The sequence below is a fragment of the Phoca vitulina genome, unplaced genomic scaffold, assembly GCF_004348235.1.
Source record: "Phoca vitulina isolate PV1807 unplaced genomic scaffold, GSC_HSeal_1.0 scaffold25, whole genome shotgun sequence".
In the NCBI taxonomy this organism is placed as follows: Eukaryota; Metazoa; Chordata; class Mammalia; order Carnivora; family Phocidae; genus Phoca; species Phoca vitulina.
This window is the reverse complement of record NW_022589728.1, coordinates 19,139,365-19,160,161: the sequence shown is the minus strand read 5'-3', so window position 1 is coordinate 19,160,161 and position 20,797 is coordinate 19,139,365. Positions and strand designations below refer to the sequence as shown.

General features: G+C 39.7%; 1 protein-coding gene across 1 annotated transcript in view; it reads right to left on the bottom strand.

Annotated features, from left to right (window-relative positions):
- PREX2 (phosphatidylinositol-3,4,5-trisphosphate dependent Rac exchange factor 2) overlaps window positions 1-20,797 on the bottom strand; it is a 285,562-nt gene that overhangs the window by 103,193 nt on the left and 161,572 nt on the right. Inside the window, exons 24-29 of the mRNA XM_032421606.1 lie at window positions 12,796-13,015; window positions 12,041-12,248; window positions 5,022-5,201; window positions 2,112-2,206; window positions 1,278-1,360; window positions 232-322 (exon numbers count right to left, since the gene is read on the bottom strand). Coding sequence (XP_032277497.1) covers window positions 232-322; window positions 1,278-1,360; window positions 2,112-2,206; window positions 5,022-5,201; window positions 12,041-12,248; window positions 12,796-13,015 — 877 coding nt within the window. The remainder of the gene's footprint in view (window positions 1-231; window positions 323-1,277; window positions 1,361-2,111; window positions 2,207-5,021; window positions 5,202-12,040; window positions 12,249-12,795; window positions 13,016-20,797) is intronic.

The following is a 20,797-nucleotide window of genomic DNA, read 5'->3' as shown; positions in this document are numbered from 1 at the left end:
ATTTATTCTAGTCCCTACAGGCATTGCACATTGTAAACTTGCAAAGAAATTTAAAAGATCCTATACTGACTTTTTATATATATTCAAAAATGATCAAAATAGAATTAATATAAAGGGAATTATGAAACATGAGCAGCCATTTTCCTCTTACACTATGCTTTTACTTCATGACTGTATTATTTCCCACCTTTGTTTCCCGATTGCTTATAACAGTGATTTTTTAAATCTTACCTTGTAATCCTTGACCTGGTGTGAGGTACTTGGTTTGCTCAAAGGCCCTTACAACAGCTTGCCCTTTTAGGAGGTTGGTAATAGAATCCACCTACCATAACAGCAGAGATTTCTGAAAGTTACATACTAAGTAATATACATTTCCAAGAGCAAATCTTGTGAAATATTTTTGTCTTAAAACCACAATTATTTTTGCAATCTCATGATGCTTGCAAAATCTATCTTTAAATAAAATATTGGAATAAACTCACTAACACTTGCAATATTTCTTACTATCCCATCATATATTAATATAAGATATAAATATACTCAATATATTCATTTTATAAGAGAAGATTTCTAGAGTTATTTTTAAAAACCCTAAAAGTCATCATAATCCTTTTCAAAGCAGTAAAAGCTTTTACACTAGGAATTTTGGTTATGGATATAATTTTTTTTAAAAAATGCAAAACACCGGGCGCCTGGGTGGCTCAGTTGGTTAGGCGACTGCCTTCGGCTCAGGTCATGATCCTGGAGTCCCGGGATCGAGTCCCGCATTGGGCTCCCTGCTCAGCAGGGAGTCTGCTTCTCCCTCTGACCCTCCTCCCTCTCATGCTCTCTGTCTCTCATTCTCTCTCTTGCAAATAAATAAAATCTTTAAAAATAAATAAATAAAATAAAAAAAATAAAAAATGCAAAACACCAACACAAACACCAAGAGAATCTTGAGCTTCTTGAAATTAGGAATAAAGTTAAGCAAGAAGTGTCATAAAGAATTCTGAAAACCTACAAAGAAACAAATAATAAAAAGAATAACTTCTGTTTTTATAACTGTACTTCTTCCAAGAACCATAAAATATTTGACAGTCACAACAATCCTTTGGGTTCGTTGGCTAAAGAATATTTATTGCCTTTTAAATTGTGGAAATTGAGGTGAAGGGGATGGAGGGACAGACTGAGGCCTTTCCATTCTTACTCTAAGTTCTTTTTACTATGTCTGAAAAAGGGATTCCTGACAGTTTGATCTGTGGAAAAAAAAAAAAGACCCATAATTGTCCCAATCATACCTGGCTGAAAAGATGCTCCAGGCAGCTATGTATCTTGTCCTGTTTATCATGAGAAATGCGAACGCTGAGGGGGAGCTCATCACCTAGATATAAAAAAATAAATCATCCATCTTTGTTTAACATGCTAAAATATTTTAATATAAATAAAACTAAAAAATAATAATTAAACACGCACTCTTATTCCATCATGTTCTCATGATCAGATAAAGAATTCCAAAGGACTTAATAGCAATTAGGATATCAGATGATTGCTCTTTGAAATAGAGGTGGGAGCAGAGTGCCTCACAGGAAAAAACAATATATATCTTATGTCAATGATTTTTTCAAATAGTGCAGTTTTCTAACTGTTAAATAGTTGAAATAAACTGCATATTTCAAAATGAAGATGTGTCCTAATCGGATGCGAAGTCTTTGTTCTTAACACACCCCAGATATCTGTAAGATCTTTCTATCAGTCAGTGTTTTCCTCATCATTCGGCTCCCCGTGCACCTACTGTCTCAGAAGTCCTCAGGTTCAAAGCCTGACCCGCCTCCTCACACAGTCAACAACCCCTCATGTTTTAGTACAACCTGTTTCCTGTGTACCTAGCCTCCTTGTAGTACCATGAAAACTCCTAAAATAGATACTAAGATCAGACTTCATTTGTTTCTCTCGTCTCTTTTTAATTCACTCTGTTCATAAGGGGATTGGGACGTTGACTTCATCCAGCACATGTGGCTGCCAAGGATGACTGATACGAGGTGAAAACGCAGGTCGAATCACACAGTGTAATCCCTGAGAGGTATCCCCCAGAGGACAGGGAGCAGAAAGGACGCACGCCTCAGCAAACGCACCTGAGTCCATTTCATCGCTGTGAAAGTAGGAGCTGCACTGGCTGCTGCAGATGCTGGTGAAGGAGGCGATGGAATTCCTGTTGCTGTTGCAGTCGCTGGGAAGAAGGAGGCACACGTCACTTTGGGCGTGCATTTGTCGTTGCCCTGCCAGGTCTTATCAGATACACGTGTCATGCCACAGTTAGACTTACTAATAGGTCTTAGAGAAAATGACGAGAAAGATAAATCTGGTTCGACTCACATTTTATCTTACACTTTAGAAAAATTTAAATTCAATCGTATTTCAAAATCTCTGAAGCCATGTAGGCTGATCCTGAATGATTTTTTTTTTTTAATCTGAAGGTAGAAAACTAGGAGTCAAACCACACTTAAAATTCGTCATTATCGGGGCACCTGGGTGGCTCAGTTGGTTAATCGACTGCCTTTGGCTCAGGTAGTGATCCCAGGGTCCTGGGATCGAGTCCCGCATCGGGCTCCCTCCTTGGTGGGGAACCTTCTCTCTCTCCCCCTGCTTGTGCTCTCTCTCTCTACCTCTCTGTCAAATAAAAAAGTAAAATCTTTAAAAAAAAATTCGTCATTATCTATTTGAGGCGGCATGTCTGTAGTTAATGTGCTAATGGAGACAAGGTCCTGTTTCATGATCTCTGCCTTTCAAATCTTTCTGGTAGCTTTCAGTTATAACTCATCAGCTGCAGTCTGAGCTTCCCCGGAGGGGACCGGCACCCTGTCTCCCCCTCAGAACTCAGCACTGGCCACCACACCTGGTAAGTGCTTGATAATGGTCAATGTCGAAGGAAAGAATGTGTAAAAGGTTTGTATGTGAATATGGACAAATTATAGATTTCAGAAAGAGTACAAGAGACAAAATACTTTTTCCCCCTCTCAGAATCAGTAAAAAGGACTTATTTAACTCTAAATTTACATTTAAAATCTCTAGTTTAACCTAGAGGGAGACTCGGAGGGTAATTTTAATTATCTGATAACTAGAAATTGAGGTAAGAAAGTATTTTTAGATCTGTAATTTCCCATTGGAGAAAAACCACAGGTTCCTATTAAACAGTCTACTGGTATCCTTTGAAGCTAAAAGTAAATGAAATGGTAAAGGTGGTTAATCTGTGTTATATACTATTAAATCTCTAGGAATAATTAACTCACATATTTGTTAAAATCCTTTTCATGCAGAAATTGGGATAGTACAGTGGTTAAGAGAGAAACCGTGAGTCAGACCACCTGATTATGGAACTCCTGTGGCCTCAGCTTCTTCACATGTAAAATGGAGTTAATATCAGCATGTGCCACACAGGGCTGTGCCAGGAATTATGTGAGATCATCCTGCTTCCCCATGTGTCTGGTAAAAATGTTTTTAATGTTAGCTATTAGTTTGTGCTAAACATCTCTGCAGAGAATAACTTTAATAGTAATTGCTTAATGGTTTTTCATTGTAAAACACTGTATAATAAATAACAGTGAATAAGAGAGGTTCTGTCTTTGATTAAAGTAAGTAAGACAGGAGGCGCCCAGGTGGCACGGTCGGTTGATCATCAGACTCTTGGTTTCAGCTCAGGTCATGATCTTAGGGTCTTGGGATCGAGCCTCAGCAGGAAGTCTGCTAGAGATTCCCTCTCCCTCTGCTCCTCCCGCTCATGTGCTCTCTCTCTCTCTCTCTCTCTAATAAATGGTCTTTAAAGTAAATAAGACAGGAGATGCTGAAGCCACACACGCAGCACATATGGCCGGTGACGACAGTTCTCAATGAGGTGTCAGGTGACACGAGGATTCAAAGGAGAACTAGCACTTTCACGTAAGGAAGTTCACTGGAGCCGCCATCGTTGGAAGGATGATGGTAGGCAGATGACAAGACTTTGGAGAGAAGGTGTTACAGGTTGATTGCATCTCCCCCTAAAATCCAGAGGTTGAAGTCTGACACTCAGGACCCAGGAATACAACCTTGTTTGGAGTGAGGGTTTTTACAGACATAATCAAGTTAAAATGAAGTCATTAAGGAGAAGATAGTTATCTACAACCAAGGAGAGAGGCCTAGACCTGATTCTTCCTGCACAGACCTCAGAAAAAAACAGCCCTGCTGACACCTTCATCATGGACTTCTGCCCCAGAACTGTCAGATAACAAATAAATAAATGTCTGCTGTTTAAGCCACCCAGTCCTTGGTACTTTGTTACAGCAATCCTACCAAGATTGTACAGAAAGTGTGCAAGAGAGGGGCACCTGGGTGGCTCAGCGGGTTAAGCGTCTGCCTTTGGCTCAGGTCGTGATACCGGGGTCCCAGGATCGAGCCCCGCTTCTGGCACCTTGCTCAGTGGGGAGTCTGCTTCTCCCTCTCCCTCTGACCCTCCCCACTGCTCCTGCTCTCGCTCGCTCACTCTCTCTCAAATGAATAATAAAAAAAAAAATCTTTAGAATGTGTGCAAGAGAAGAAAAAAAGACACAAAGCTGGTCATGGAGGTGAGCAGGAAAAATTAGTCCAATTCCCTTAGAACACAGAATATAAGAAAAAAAGGGTAGAAACACAACAAAAAGAACTCCTATTCACCACCCGACAGTCCAATAATCAGAAACAGATATCTGAAAAAAATGTTAATATAGGCTCAATTTGCTTATCTGCTATACATGTTACATAATCTGTAACAGAACAAGTCCCCCAAATTAGGTCCACAGAGATGGAGAAAAAAATGCTTTTTCCAAATTACTCAGATTATGAAAAAAGAATAATTTGAAAGATTCTACAGGACCACACTATGTTTTGTCTGGGGTTGGTAATAGCCGGCGGTTATTTTGTGAGGGCAATAAACAAAAATGATAATCGAAATGTTTTTTTCAAGACCTCTGTGGAAAATAAGGAATCACATTTGACTGTGTTGATGAGATGAGTTTAAGGAATTAATGAATTACCTGTAAGAGTCTCTGTTGCTGATGGTGTCATGACCTGAATCTTCCTGCTCGTCTCCTGCCATATTAAAACAGACTCGTTTGCTATTTCTTTCTCCCTTCTCGTTGTCACTGTCTGGTGGTACTATGCACTCTGATGTCTTACGTTCTAATTTAGGAGAATATGTTATAGAAGACATAAGGCTGCAATGTGATATTAAAAAAGAAAATAAGTGCACATTTTCAAACTGGCTGCCACAGGTAAGTACCTTACTTGTTGAATATGATAGGCTTAGAAATATTTCTAGAGTGTTTCTGTTTCACATAAAATTAATCTTTGATTGTATTTAAAAACAGTCACATGAAGTTCACTTTTTCCTGTCAGAACAAGTAACAGAAACAGCACACAATTTAGCCTAGAAAACTGTGCTCGAAACCTGGTTCCACCACTTACTAGTTTTGTTATCACAACAACACTATAATTCTCTTTGGCATCTATGGAGAATAGCTAGCCCATATGATTCTGTGACAATGAAATGAGAATATACTCCAGTACATAAAGGGTGTCACCTCTCTCCCCTAGCCATTATCACTACCATCTAAAAATACCTAGACAACTTTAAAGTGCTACCCAAATATTAAAATAAACACTAAACGTGCTTACATATCCTCACTGGCTTACCCTCAGATATTAAAAACCCATCTACCCATCTACCCCCACCTTGGGTTTCTCCCAAGCTGTCTTTATTTGACAGGAAGAATATCATGTGGTCAATCCTTTCTCACTGCTCATACAAGCAGGTGTTCTGGCCATCACGACCATAAGACATTAAAGAGAGTCACATACAATGTGAGGACAGGAGGCAGCAGGGGCTACCCCCATATCATCCACAATCTAGTCACGATGGCATGTCGCGAATCTGCCCAAATGTAAAGTTCTTCCATTTGGGCTCAAGGCTAAAACACAATCTTCAGTTCTGAATTGGTGTCACCCTTATGTGGACTTTGGGCAGCAGGGATTCCATCACTCCAGATTTGAATGTTGGGCTGTAAAGAGTTTGTTAGTACTAACTCAAAATTATGCAAATGTGGAATCAGTCTTTGCTATCAAACAAATTGCTGTAAAACTTGCAAAATGAATTAAACCGTATCTTAACAAGCGGCTCTTGCATGGCCTCTCCAGCCAACAATCACCTTCTCATTTACCAAGTACGGGCGACATTCTGTTCTAGTCCACAGCACTTATGTACGTATCTTCACGCTCATTTTTCCACAGCAATGTCATGTTTATTTCAAGACTATGAGAATGTCCTATACCTCCACATACAGCCCATCAAGTCAAACCCAATGCTGTGCACTGAGTAAATATTATGTTAAGAGATTTCACTAATTAGTTCATTAGACACATCTATTGTACCATGCACTGTTTTGGTGTTGTGCATACAGCAGTTTACAAAACAAACAAAAGCCCCTGTCCTCTTGGAGCTTAGGTTCTACTGGGAGGAAACAAACAATAAACAAGTAAATTGTATAGTATATCACATGGCGACAAATGTTAAAAAGGAAAATAAACAAGGGGAGGGAGATGGAGCTGTGACTTCAAATAGTGTAGTCAGGGAAGGTCTCACTGTGAGATAACATTTGAATAATATTTTGGCATTTTATAGCTTTTAGGTACCAGTGAAAATCAGGGGGCTGTGTTACATTGCTCAAGGCCCTGTGAAGCTATAAATTATTTTTTAAACAGTTTTTCTATTTGCACAGATACTTTTATGTCTTGGAAGACAGATGTGTATTTATTTACTCCGTCCACCCAAAAGCTTAAAACATTAGATTAACTCTAATTACCCAAGCTCTACACTGCACAGACAGATGAACTCTGAATACCAAAGAGGAAGGAGATGCAGGAGTTCTCATTTTGCAAGGAGTACTCTGTGCTTTATGTATCTTTTAAATTAGAAGTCATGGGACCGAGCATCCTCATTTTTTTTTCAAAGTCATATGAATTATATTCACATAATATAATTCACTGCTTTTCATTTTAAGCAGCTGCAATCATGCTTGCACTGACCCCGTGGGAACAAGTGTTAGGCTTACAAACAAATGATAGAAAAGCAGTGTTTCCGACACCATGCTTTTGCATAACATTTCCAGATTCTTAAAAGTAATAATAATGCATAAATTTAGCTTTATATATGTGTGCATACAGAAAGAGCTTTCCTTCACTTTTGCTCATATAAAATATTGAGCTACCTACTCTAGGTCCGTTAATTCTCAATTAAAATCCTGAGCGGCTCAATCTCCTTCTCATACCCCTGACGAATAAAGATTTTTGTACATAGTATCCTGCATCCACCTGTGTGTTCTTCTATTAAACTGAGACTTAAATATCACCATCTTTATCATTTTCATCACACCTAACATTTGTTGAGCTCTTATGCCAGTCACCATGCTAAGGACTGAATTCATTCAAACCTAAAACCTCCTTATGAAGTAGGTAGGACTATTATTATGGTGAGGATCCTCATTTTGGAGATGGGGTGAATGAGACACACACTTATATACATATACTTTACAAATGATGCAGAACATCCCCTCCCTGCCTATCATTTATACACTCTGGAGGGAGGAAGTCATTAGTGCTATCTACCACATCCCACTTCTCCTGGGCACATAGCTGGGTGGCCTCCCCTACCCCATGAGGGTAAGAATGACCATGAAACTTGTTTTCATCAGTGTGACGTAAGTGGAGGTGACCTGAGTCCCTTCTAGGTGCAAGCCTTTAAGCAAAGGTGCAGCCTACCTCATTCCCTCTCGCTGATGGGACAAGAGACATTCCAGCTCATGGGGCTCTGTCAGCCTGAACTCTGAGTGAGGTCAGCGTGGAGCAGAAACCCTATGACCCAGATGGGCATGGAGAGCGAGCAAGAGAGAAAGCCTGTTGTTTAAAGTCTGTGAGGCTTTAGGGTTTTGTTAACATAAAACAAAAACCAGCTGTACAGAGAGTAGGATACCTAGAAGGATGCCATATGAGACTGGGATATAGGAGTATCTACCTTATCCTGGGGAAGTAGGCGGAGCCTCTCTATAAATCAGCATTAGCCTGACACCTGAGTGCCTAAAAGGCTAGCCGCAAACCTCGGGAGCAGCACTGACCATGCAGAGGTTTGACACATTCCAGGATCAGAAAAAACTAGTGCAGCTGGAGCTCAGAGACATGAGACTAAAGAAGATGACAGGGGCAGACTGTGTAGGGCTACACAGGCCACAATAATGCAGTATCCCAATGCCATGAAATGGTTTTAAGCAGGGAACTAGCATGATTTACCTTTACAGATCCCTCTGGCATCTGCTGTCTGTAGAATGCATTAGGAGGGCATACGTGGCAACTCCTACAGTGGGCACTAGTGAGGGGACAATGGTGATGGAGCGGATACATTCTGAGGTATACATTCTGAGGTATACTTGACCGAACTTGATAAGGTACTGGAGGTGAAGGGGCAGGAAAGAGAAGAATTAAAGGTAATACCCAGACTCTGGCTTGCAGAACTGAAGAGATGGGGGATACTTTCCTGAAAAGAGGGAACACCTTCATGGGGGAGGAGTCAGAGTAGCTTTCTGTAAAACGAAATCTAGAATTCAGTTTTGGAAACAAATTTTAAGTTTGAGATTTAATGTGCTATTTCCTTGTGTTTCATAACCCGCATCACAGAGGGACGGTAGGAATGAAATCAAGCAGTGCATGTACTGATAAAACTGTGCCTGGCACATAAACCCCTATGATACATGTTAGTGCTTATGAAGCTGGGTCCTCTTTTCATTTTTTTTACCAGCAAAATGCTTGGGAAAACCTCAAAGATAATTCCACCGACAACCCCACTATTCCTACCCGTAAGCCCAGCTCACTAAGTGTCCCACAGTGCGGTTTGTTCATCACTCAGTCCGGGGCATCTGGCACCTATAAAAGGCAGGTCTGTTCTCAGCTTTCTTATCTTCACCAGCCCCCACGACTCTTTATTTGTCTCCTCCCTGAGAGAATACACAAACGCTGTATTCTGAAGTCCCGTCAATGGTTTTGGATTATCCACAAATTATTTTGCCCTTTACTTCTGTCTAGTACCTAAGTGTCATTACCCAGAAAATAGCCCATTGAAGGACAAAAGTATTTAGCTTCAATGAGACAGGAACTATAGAATGTTGAATAAATTTATAACATCACCTTATTTCATGTTAATAGACAACAAATGTGTCTCTAGTCCCATCTTTGGATCTGAAGGAAGTAGAAGCATTTAGTGGAATGTCTATGTGTTGAAGGAAATTTTATTTCTGGGAGAAGTGTTCCCAAGTGGCAGGGTAAGCAGACAAGCTCAGGACCAGGCCCTTTCTCGGGAACAAAGGATTTCTAGAAAGGCCAGCAATGAGATGTTGTGAGGCAATTTCTCTTAAAACTTGGCAGAGTGTCCGAGATCTGCTTCTCGGCTCTGCAGAGGCATCTATGTCCGACCAAGAATAATTACTACATGGTGAGAAAATTGTTTAGTAACTAGCTTTTCAAATAATTTGTCAAGCTCGACTGCACTGCAGTATCTCTGAACGGGGCAATAGGGAATCCGGGCACTTGGACGACTGCACTGTTTTAAAGGGATTATATTGCACATTGAATTATGTGGAACATATTTACATTTAGAATTAAATTATATGGTACACACAGAGAAGACCAAGGAAGTTTCTCAGATCACTTGCTCATTTCATGTCATTTTCCTAATAAACATGCACAGTGGGGGAAAGGCTTTTAGAATAACAAAGTGGGAAAGTCTTAAGTAAAAATAGGTAATTATTTTAAGTAGTTTTGGTTAATAAAAATAGCTTAACTCCCCTAAATGAGTGCTTTAAATATAAAGCATTTTAAGCCAAGTAAAGGGAGCCCTTTGGCTCTGTTTTCTTGAAAATATATCTACATCAGCTAAACTTAAAAAAAAAAAATCAATAAATTAACGAAGACAGCCAAAGTCTGGACAACTGCCAGGAAGTGCTGAGTAGTCAATGCATTAGAGGCCTGGTCTCCGAGGTAGTATCTGCTCAGGCACATCAATAATCCTGCCATTGGTAAAGGACTCATCTGAAAAGCAGGAATAATAACTCTTGGCCTGACTGGCAGTGTGGGATTGGTCCAGATGTTCTCCTAAAATCCCTCTGAGGGCTAGGATACATGATTCAGTGCCACTATTTATTGCCTTATTAATAAAGATTCTTACTCTGTACACATCCTAAATACTTTAGGGAGAAAAAAAAAACTGGTTTCTAAAATAGAACATATCATATAATAAAATTCCATTTATTAAATGAAACAAAATATAATGCCCTAAGATATTAACTTATGTGTCACAAGGTCATTCTCAAAAAATCCAAAGTATCACACAATTGCTTAAAAAATAGCCCCCTGTTCTCTTAGCAGCCCCAAACTATTTAATTCATCTGTAAATGGGGCAGTCACAATATAATATACCGATGTAGTAAACAATTTTTTTAAAACTAGCGTATTAGACACAGGAAAACAGAATTTCAAGTCTAAATTAACTCAAAAATGTCAGAACAAATTAGCATAGTAAATAGTAACTATCTAAAGATAACCTTAGAAATATGATGCATCTAATATGGTGATTTTGATCTCTAAATTTTAAAGATGTGTAAAATAAGAGATCATGTCAGGGTGCTTGGGTGGCTCAGTCGGTTAAGGGTCTGCCTTCGGCTCAGGTCATGATCTCAGGGTCCTGGGATCGAGTCCTGCGTCGGGCTCCCTGCTGAGCAGGGAGCCTACTTCTCCCTCTGCCCCTCCGCCCCACTCATGCTCGTGGTCTCTCTCTCCCTCAAATAAATAAATAAGATTAAAAAAATAAGAAAACATTTAAAAAAGAGAGATCATGTCAATTAAGATTTTATTAGCATAATGTCCAATTACCAAAAAGGATTAGAATAAGTTCTAAATATTTTATGTCAAAACTGAATTATCCAGGGAAGTATGGGATGATGTATGTGTGGGAATGAAACAATACACATCCGACAGCAATCTAAATGTCTAACTTCATAAAGAGAGCACGATAAAAAGAGGATATTGGTGTCTATGCCATTTTCGAATTCTATCAACTTCAGATATATTCACCAATTTCCACCCCTTAAATGATGAGCAAGCATAATGTTAGGCACTGCACTATTTTTTGTATTAATTTTTATAATTTTCACCACAAACTTGTAATTTGTTATTATTCTTCATCCTGTTTAATACATGAGAGACCAAGCTGTCCCAAAGCCCTTGCTCTTTATACAGAGTTGCCTTGACTAGTGACACAGAATCACACACCATGATGTGGCAAATCATCCCACAGAGTTGAGGCAATTGTCCAACCATCAAATTTTTAAATAAGAATCAGAGTCAACCTCTTTGGAAAAGTTTTAATTAACTTCCTCCTCTTCTCCGTTCTTGATAAAAATTTCCAAATGACCGGCACAGCTATTTGGGTTATTATAGCTTAGTAAACCATTAATTCAATCAGAAGAAAAAAAAAAAAAAAGGTCATTCATTGGTCATTGGTCCTAGCAAAACATAATTTTGCATTTACTCATTTAACAAGTATGTTAAAGATTTGCTATATTTTATATTTTTCATACACATCTACTGAGTGCATATACATTAAATACTGTGTTCTGCCCTATCAAGGATACCAGGAAATCTGTATACTTAGTTGGTACTCTTTCAATCATATTTTTCAGTTTAATATTTTCACATTGAGACTTAGTGTTTTCTATAAGGCAGAATTTTGTCACTCTCTTCCCTGGTATTAAGTGCTTCCTTAAAATATACATGTATATAGTTGCCATGTTATAATCACTCTTAAGGTGTTAGAATAAAGAGGATCTATATGATTCACACACACACAATCTTACATTTCTAAAAACGAAAGAGAAACTGATGGATGTTCAAAAGTCACATTTTCTATAGCTATTTTATTAGGCACATTTAGAAGTACAGTAAATAATATACTTACTCATCAATTTGACAAACACACATCTCCACCTCTTTCAGTGCAGTCTGAAGTTTGCCCAATAGTTTCTGATAAATATCTTGAGTTTCTAGGTCTTCTTCTTTTAACAAGTACCGGAGCCCATGCCCATCCTGCTGTCCCAGAGACAGACCTGAAGGGGCCGCCATGGTCGTGATTGTGTGCTGAATGTACACCATAGGGCTCAGTTTCCCTGAGGAGTTAAAATCATTCCAGAATAATATTTATGGCCTTTAACTTACAATAATGATCTAGTGCAATTCATTCTAGACACTCAGGCTTACATAAAATAAAATGCCAATCCAATGCTGAATTTAATTCAGGAATTAAAGCTTATGGGAGTTGTGATTAAAATACCCTTCAATCCCATGCTCTACTGTGCTGGTGTGGAATGGCACCGCGCATCCCAGAAGCTGCTCCCCCTGTAGTTTTCTCATAGTGATAGGGCCATTTCAGACTAGTGGTTTTCACAGCAGGATAAGCTGTGCCTGTCATACATGTGAGGGAAGCAAGAACAATCGTTCTTCTTGGAGGAAAAATAATAAAAATGCAGAACTCCTTTTTGATTCTATAAACATTTATGTATAATTATCCAAATGAGTATAGAGAGGAACCCTGTCTTTCTAAAATTCAGACTTGTTTACACACCAGGAATTGATTCTATTTCAGGGACGCTGGAAAGGTTAATAATTGCCTAAATAACTTTTTGTGATTTGAGAAAGTTTTGAAAGCTAACATACCTTGCTCAGATTTATTTTCTTTATCATGAGAATTGTGCTTCCTACTATCCAGCTGAACACCAAATGCACTCCCCAGGGAGGTTGATGTTTTGGGATAGGAAACTTCCATTATGTTGACATGGCAGTTGGTAGGGCAGAAATCACTGCTGTGTAGTGGGGAGATTTTAGATTTGGCCTGTTTAAAGGTGGGCCAGGCTCTATTCTTCAGTACACGTGAAAACTGTAAATTAAAGAACAAATAAAGAGCAGCTGAACACATAGTGTTCATCACGTCCACTACCCATAGCAAAATGTTAAAAAATTAAATCATGTCAACTGGAGCAAGTGAACTAAATTATAAGTTAGAAATTCAGTCATTATCTTAAAAGCCACACGTTCTTAATAAAGAAAAGCAATATAGGCAGCAAATGCTTACAATTCTTTTGAAACTCTGATTACAGGTTAGATGCTAAAAGACATAAATTTAAGTGACCAATACCATTACTGGGACTCAAATCCACAGGCTGCTAGCAGCTGAGAGTCAAATCGGCATCCTCGGATACTGAGATAGGATCGCAACATTTCAAGTGAGGCAAAGTGGCAGAAGTGGGTAGCTGCCAGGTCAAGAGGGGACTATTCCAAACACTGTCAGAAAGCCAGTCCAAACATGAGTCTGTGAACAGGTTAGACAGCAAGGCAATGGTGCTGCTGACCCAGAGGGCAGGACAACAGGCAGAACCAACTGTACCTCCCATGCCTCCTGCAAATCACTGCTGAGCATTTGGGTCAGGATCAGCGTGAAGACGGGTGTGGACTCTGCTTTTATGCCATTGGAAATAAACTGATACTCAAGGGATTTGCACAACTTCCAAGAATGGCCACTCTACTACTTAGAACCTTACAGTCCAAATCCAGCTAATCCGTGCCATGGTCTGTATGGCCACCCAAAGTCTGATCTGCACCCTAGGTTATTATCTTAAGCTCTCTTCCCCTTGCCCCTCGGGCTCCTTCTTGCCTTCACTCAGGTCCTTTCACATACCATCCACTCATTCTAGGTCTTCGTATGGGCTGTTTGGTGTGCCTACAATGTTCTTCTTCCCTCATTGCCACACTTACTCCTTTGCATTTTCAACTCCTATAAAATCATCATCATGCCTACCGTGAGCCTTCATCTAGGTCCAATTTCCTTGGCTATGTGCTAGATTATAGCACATTGTAACCCTCCTTATAATTATGAATAATTTTTTTTATCTCTCAGTGGATGGTAAATTCCGTGAGAGTAATACCTATGTCTGTCTTGTGCACCATAAACAGCCATCTCATAGAGTTGAACTAGATTGTAGTTTCAAAAACAAAGGACTGAGAGCCACCAGCTACGTGTGTTTTAGTTACATTTAGTTTAGTTATAACTTATGTGATGCCAGGCAAGTCACTGTCTTTTTACCATTCTTAGTAAAATAAGGAATATGGATGAAATGATCTCTGTGCTCTCTTCTTGCTTGAAAACTATAAGCAGATCCTATTTATTTATTCTACTAGTAGAGTAGTAATTTGGGCACTGAAAGATTAAAAATTAAGACTAACACTGGTGGGCGCCTGGGTGGCTCAGTCGTTAAGCGTCTGCCTTCGGCTCAGGTCATGGTCCCAGGATCCTGGGATCGAGCCCCGCATCAGGCTCCCTGCTCTGCGGGAAGCCTGCTTCTCCCTCTCCCACTCCCCCTGCTTGTGTTCCCTCTCTCGCTGTGTCTCTCTCTGTCAAATAAATAATAAAATAAATAAATAAAATCTTTAAAAAAAAAAAAGACTAACACTGGTTATTGTGTAACTTTTCCAGGTTAAATTAAAAAGTAAAGATGTGATATAAAAAATCACGTTATAAATATAAGCTCACCATAAGAATATGTAATATTTTATCTGTATATGAAACTGGGCCTTCAAATCACATGTCTGAAGCTACATAGATCAGCAAAGTACAAGCACACAATAGGAATCTAAATGAGAGTGGGCTGCAATGCAGGAAATTGTCAAAAAATTACTAACAAGTTTGATAATAATATATAATGAAAATATGCTAAACACTAAAAGAGTGGAAGTAATTTAGAGAATTCCTAGTCTATGCCCTCACTTTACTAATAAACAAACTGTGACCTGAAGACTTATCTGGGAAAGACCTAGAATTTAAGGCCAGATACAAACTTGCAGTCAGATGATCTTTTCCATTGTAGTTGCAGGACAAAAATCTCAGATAAGGCCCCCATGGCACACATAAAAGCACATAAATTAATTTTACTGTGGCACAGCATTGACCATTATAGGCAGGTACACTTCTTTTGCCTTCTTTCATTTTATTTTTTTTTAAAGATTTTTATTTATTTATTTGAGAGAGAGTGCAAGAGAGAGCATGAGCGGGGGGAGGAGCATAGGGAGAGAGAGAAGCAGACTCCCTGCTGAGCAGGGAGCCCAACTTGGGGCTCCATCCCAGGACCCTGAGATCATGACCTGAGCTGAAGGCAGATGCTTAATGGCTGAGCCACCCACTTTAACTTTTTACCTATTTATTCAAACATATAAAGAGAAGCATCTATTCCAGACTCTGCACTCAATGCTGGAGATACAGCCCTTGCCCTCATAGAGTTCATGGTCTGTCTGGTAGAGGACACAGGTAAAAACAATAAAATATTCTTATATATAACAATTATATTATTATAAGTATATGTAATGCATGTATATAAACATATGAACAACTATGTGCATATATAACAATTACATAATAAATATAATAGCCAGATAATTAGTAATTTGGTAGGTGCTAAGAAGGAAGTGACAGAGTGATGGGATGAGTTGTTACCAGAGTGATCAGGTAGAGAAGGGAGAAGATTCGCTTTCCGGCATGACCAGTTTCCTATAGCTTTCCAACATGTACCTTGATACAAATGCCTGTGAACATAGTATGTTTCCTCTCCCCATACACTCAGAAGGGGTGTGTAACCATGCTTAAATGTGTTTGAACTCTTTCAAAGAGTGTCAGAGAGGAAATTTCTTTGCTAAAGGTCTCTCTTGCAGAAGAAAGAGGCTTATGAAAGCAGTGCTGTCTTCCATCCTAGGTTGTCCCTAGGAAAGGGGGAGGTGAAGGAGGGACCCCATAATCATGGGTCCTGGAAATGTGTTGAATACGTTTTTTTTAAAGATTTTATTTATTTATTTGACAGAGAGAGACACAGCGAGAGCAGGAACACAAGCAGGGGGAGTGGGAGAAGGAGAAGCAGGCTTCCCGAGGAGCAGGGAGCCCGATGTGGGACTCGATCCCAGGACCCTGGGATCATGACCTGAGCTGAAGGCAGACGCCTAATGACTGAGCCACCCAGGCGCCCCTGTGCTGAATATGTTTTGAAGATCAAAAATGTACTCCTAGGGGTGCCTGGGTAGCTCAGTTGGTTAAGTGTCTGCCTTCTGCTCAGGTCGTGAGTCCCGGGTTCTCGGAATTGAGCACCAAGTTGGTCTCCCTGCTCAGTGGGGAGTCCGCTTCTCCCTCTGCCCCTCCCCTGCTTGTGCTCTCTCTTTCTCTCTCAAATAAATAAATAAAATCTTTTTAAAAAAATGTACTCCTAGACATCATGCCTTAATCTATAATTGTGCCACCTTTCTGTAACACAAAACTAAAATGAGGCAGGCACAGCTCTTGTATCGGCTGTAGTACATGCATGAGAACACACTCTGGTCGGGCCATCCTGGAGTACATGGCCCTGCCAACATGAACCAGGCATCTTCCTTAGAAACATCAAAGAGAACATGGAGTTCATTCATCTGCTTTGGAGAAACTCACAAGGAAAGACCAAAGAAAAGCTCTTTTCCATAAAGGAAAATTGCAATTTTGTGATAAAGAAATGTACAGGGTGGGGGGGAAGGTAAGGAAAATTGCAATTTTGTCATAAAGAAATGTACAGCGTGGGGGAAGGTAAGCTGGGACGCACAGCACTTTAAACCTATTTTGGGTAGTGCGGCCCAAACTTACTCCACCTTTATTCATCCATCCAACAATTACACATCGAGAGCTTTCTAAACCAGGCACTGTTCTAGGCATGTTGGGAAACATCAATGAATGAAACAGATTTCTGCCTTCTGGGAGGTTACATTCTAGTGAGAGGAGAGGCAAACAATAAACATAAATCAATTTTATCATGCTAGAAGATGATAAGTGCAGTTGAAAATAAAATGGAACAGGGCAAGAGGGCTGGGAGTTTCAGAGGTGAGGTGAAGAATACATTGCCAATTGCAATCCTCACTGCGAAGCTGGCATTTAAGCAAAATCTTGAAGGAAGGGAGAGTTGGGAATGTGCGCACAGGAACAGAGCCTTCCCAGCAGAGTGAACAGCCAATGCGAAAGCCCCAAGGATGGTATGTTTCCAGGAACATCAAGAAGACCACTGTGACTGGAGCAGACACAGAGAGGGAAGGGAGAAGAGACAGGAGTAGGGAGATCATGGGTAGAGGGAAGGCACAGATTATCTAGGAGCTCAGAGGCCTTTGGAAGGATTTAGCTCTTACTTTGATTGAGAGTCACAGCCCCTCAGAATAGGCTGCCGGTGGGCAAGGGCGGAAACAAGAAGACCACTTGTGGGAGAGACGACGTTGGCTCACCTTAGGCTGTCAGTAATTGAAGCAGTGAGGAAAGGCAGCACGTGGTGAAGGTGGAGCCCAGAGAATGCTATGTGAGAGCCAGGAGTAAAGAATGTGCGCAAGGTTTCTAGACTGTGCAATGCAGAAGATGGGTCTCATTCTTAAGTAGAGAAAACAGCAGCTAGGACAAACTATGGAAGGAGGGCAGGGATCAGGAGTTTATTTTGGACACATGAAGTCTGAGATATCTATTAGACCCAAATGGAGAGGTCAGATGGGCCAGGAGATTGAATGTGATCATCAGGGGATGGAGAGTGGAGGGAGAAAGGGGGAGGGAGCAAATGCTGAGCTCTGTTGCATGAAGAGGTCAGAGAAAAAAGAAGAAAAAAGGATAGGACACTCACTGTGACTGAGCCACCCAGGAAAAAGACAAAACCAGGCATAGGTAGAAAACTGCTAGAGGTACAAGGTCGACCGCATAGATGCCACTAAAACAAGGAATAGGTTGATGACAATGAATGAGTTTTGGCAAAATATAGGTCGTCTGACCTTAAAAAGAGCCATTCCAGTTACGTGGAGGGGACTTGAGCCCATCTTGCGTGTGTTAAGAATGAAAGGTGAGTGAGACAGCAGGTGTAGACAGCAAGTATAGGGAGCTCTTCTCAGTACAGAGTTCAAGAAATGAAACAATAGGCAGAGAAAAATATGGGGGGGGCGGTCAAGGGAAATATTTTTTAATCTAGGTGATATTAAAGCATATTTGTAGATTGACATGAATAAGTGATTCTCAGAAATGGAGCTGCAGGTTTCTATTGCATTGGTAGTTAATTCATAAATTATTAACCATGACAACACATTAATATCCAGTTATAGTCACTGACTAAAAATGAAAACTAATACAAAGGTAAGCAACTATATTGCAGATAGTCTCCCATTTCATTTAAGTGTAAAACCCCACTGGCATGGAGTTACAAAAATTCTGTATTGAGGGGAGGGGGACATGGAGAAAAATTTTACCCCCAATTTTCCTGATCCACAGATTAATTTAAGGATTATGTGGCATTAATAACTAAAGGTACTTGGAATGTTTCAAGTAAGACTGTGGATTCCTACATGTAATATTTTTGTGTAAATAGGAACTATCTCTTGAAAGCTCATTAAATATTTATATGGAGGAAGTATCCCTAATACACAAAATAAGCCCAATTATGGAATTATTCTCCAACAGAGACTGAATCTAGAATTAAAAACGGTTCTAAGGACGATTCAGGGTAAGAATGTTTCTCCAAACAGTGCATAGTTTAACGTCTGGATCACCCACACATCCTGCCCAGAGAAGATCAAATGCCTGCTTAGGATTCATTCAGGTCTCCAGTATAAGGTCTGAACTTCTCTCATACATGTGCTAAAAAACATCTGTGGCCTGTACAGCCGGCCAGAAAATCAATTATGATTGCAGCAGCCTGGCTATAGAAACTGCAGAAATCAACTTGTTTCTATTTTTAAAACCTAAAACTTTTAGAGTCAAAATAAAGGAAAGCCAGCCTCTTTGAGATTTTAGTTTCTATGGATACATTTTATTTTACAAAAAGAGGGGTGTTTGAAGCCTTCATCTGGAAGAAAATATATGTTACTAATAATAGTTTAAAAGTAAATTTGTGGAAATTAAAAATATATATTCACAAATGCTATAGTTTCTGTGGACATGCATTTGATACACAAATGGAGCCAACCTTATATAACCTAGTAAGGCTATTATTGTCTTAGCTATCTGAATTTTGTTCAAATAAAAAATATCCCTGAAATATTTTCCTGCTAACCTCGTTTCTCTATCTAGTGAGAAAGATAGTCAATTATTCTAAATATGTGTATGGTCAATAAGGGATGCTGAAAAGGATACCTTTCAAAGTGCTTAAGTCCTAGTTGACTACAAGATTCTCTTTATTTCTAAAATTAAAAATAGACATTGGGGAGGGTATGTGCTATGGTGAGCGCTATGAATTCTGCAAGACTGTTGAATCACAGATCTGTACCTCTGAAACAAATAATACATTATATGTTAAGAAAAAAAAAAAGATAGCAGGAGGGGAAGAATGAAGGGGGGGAAATCGGAGGGGGAGACGAACCATGAGAGACGATGGACTCTGAGAAACAAACTGAGGGTTCTAGAGGGGAGGGGGTGGGGGGATCGGTTAGCCTGGTGATGGGTATTAAAAAGGGCACGTTCTGCATGGAGCACTGGGTGTTATACGCAGAATCATTGAACACTACAGCTAAAACTAATGATGTAATGTATGGTGATTAACATAATAAAAAATAAAAAAAAATTAAATTAAAAATAAAAGTAAGTGAGACAGCATTCCATAAACTGATACCTAGTCTGCTACTTGCCAGCTAAGTGACCTTAAGCAAATTCTTAATCTCCCTGCGAAAGAAGCAGATGGTAGGAGTATTCAGTACATATGGCTGTTCCGAGGTTCAAACAATAATGTACATACAAGAGCTTTCCACATTCAGTGATATTATTTTTATCATCTAAAATCACTGCCCATTAGCCTGTCCATCTCTGCTTGAAAAGCCTTCTAGGCTCTTAGTTACTTCCAAGAAAATGGAAGATATTTACTTGCCAAGATGATGTTTTTGAGAATCCCCAACACTTGGGGAAAAACCCTACCCCATCTGCTTCTAATCCTAATCCTACCCCCAACATACACTCTCCAGTTTATCACAAACTGTATTTTTGTTAAAAACCCAGGTGTAACACCTTCATCACTCTAACCAATCCATCATAGAGCTGGATGTGTTCTACCTCTATGTACCACTTGAACTGATTCTTTTCTCTCCATCCCCAATGCTTCTCCATGAGACCAAGTCATCACTGATCTGCACTTTTCACAAACAAATTGGATTATTTTGTCACTCTAAAATATCACTAGAAAAATCAGATTTTGTCAGTTTTCTTTTTAATGGTATCCAACTCAAACCCTTCTTTCTAGTCTAGGCAATATGCCAATTCTTCATCAATAAAATCCGTCTCATTTCTACGTCTTTGCCTTCACTTATGAGATCTCTCTTTCTTCACTTATGAGATCTCTCTGTACTTGCATGCCATCTCTACTTCTCTTCTCTCTGACAAATTTTTCCAACTTGCAGCAGCTAGTAATTGCTGACTATTCCATCCACAATGATTTCTCCTTTACTGAAATGCTATTGCCCTTGTCGTCAGACCCATACTGTTTAGCTGTGTAGTGGAATTTAGCTGTGGAATTTGAACAATATATACGCTGTATAGCCTAGTGTCAAATTCAGGTAAGCACACAAAAACCGGATTTACAATAAAAGGGAACAAGGTTCAAATTCCACAGCTGTGCCCAGCTGCGTGCCTTTGGGCAAGTTACTTGACCAC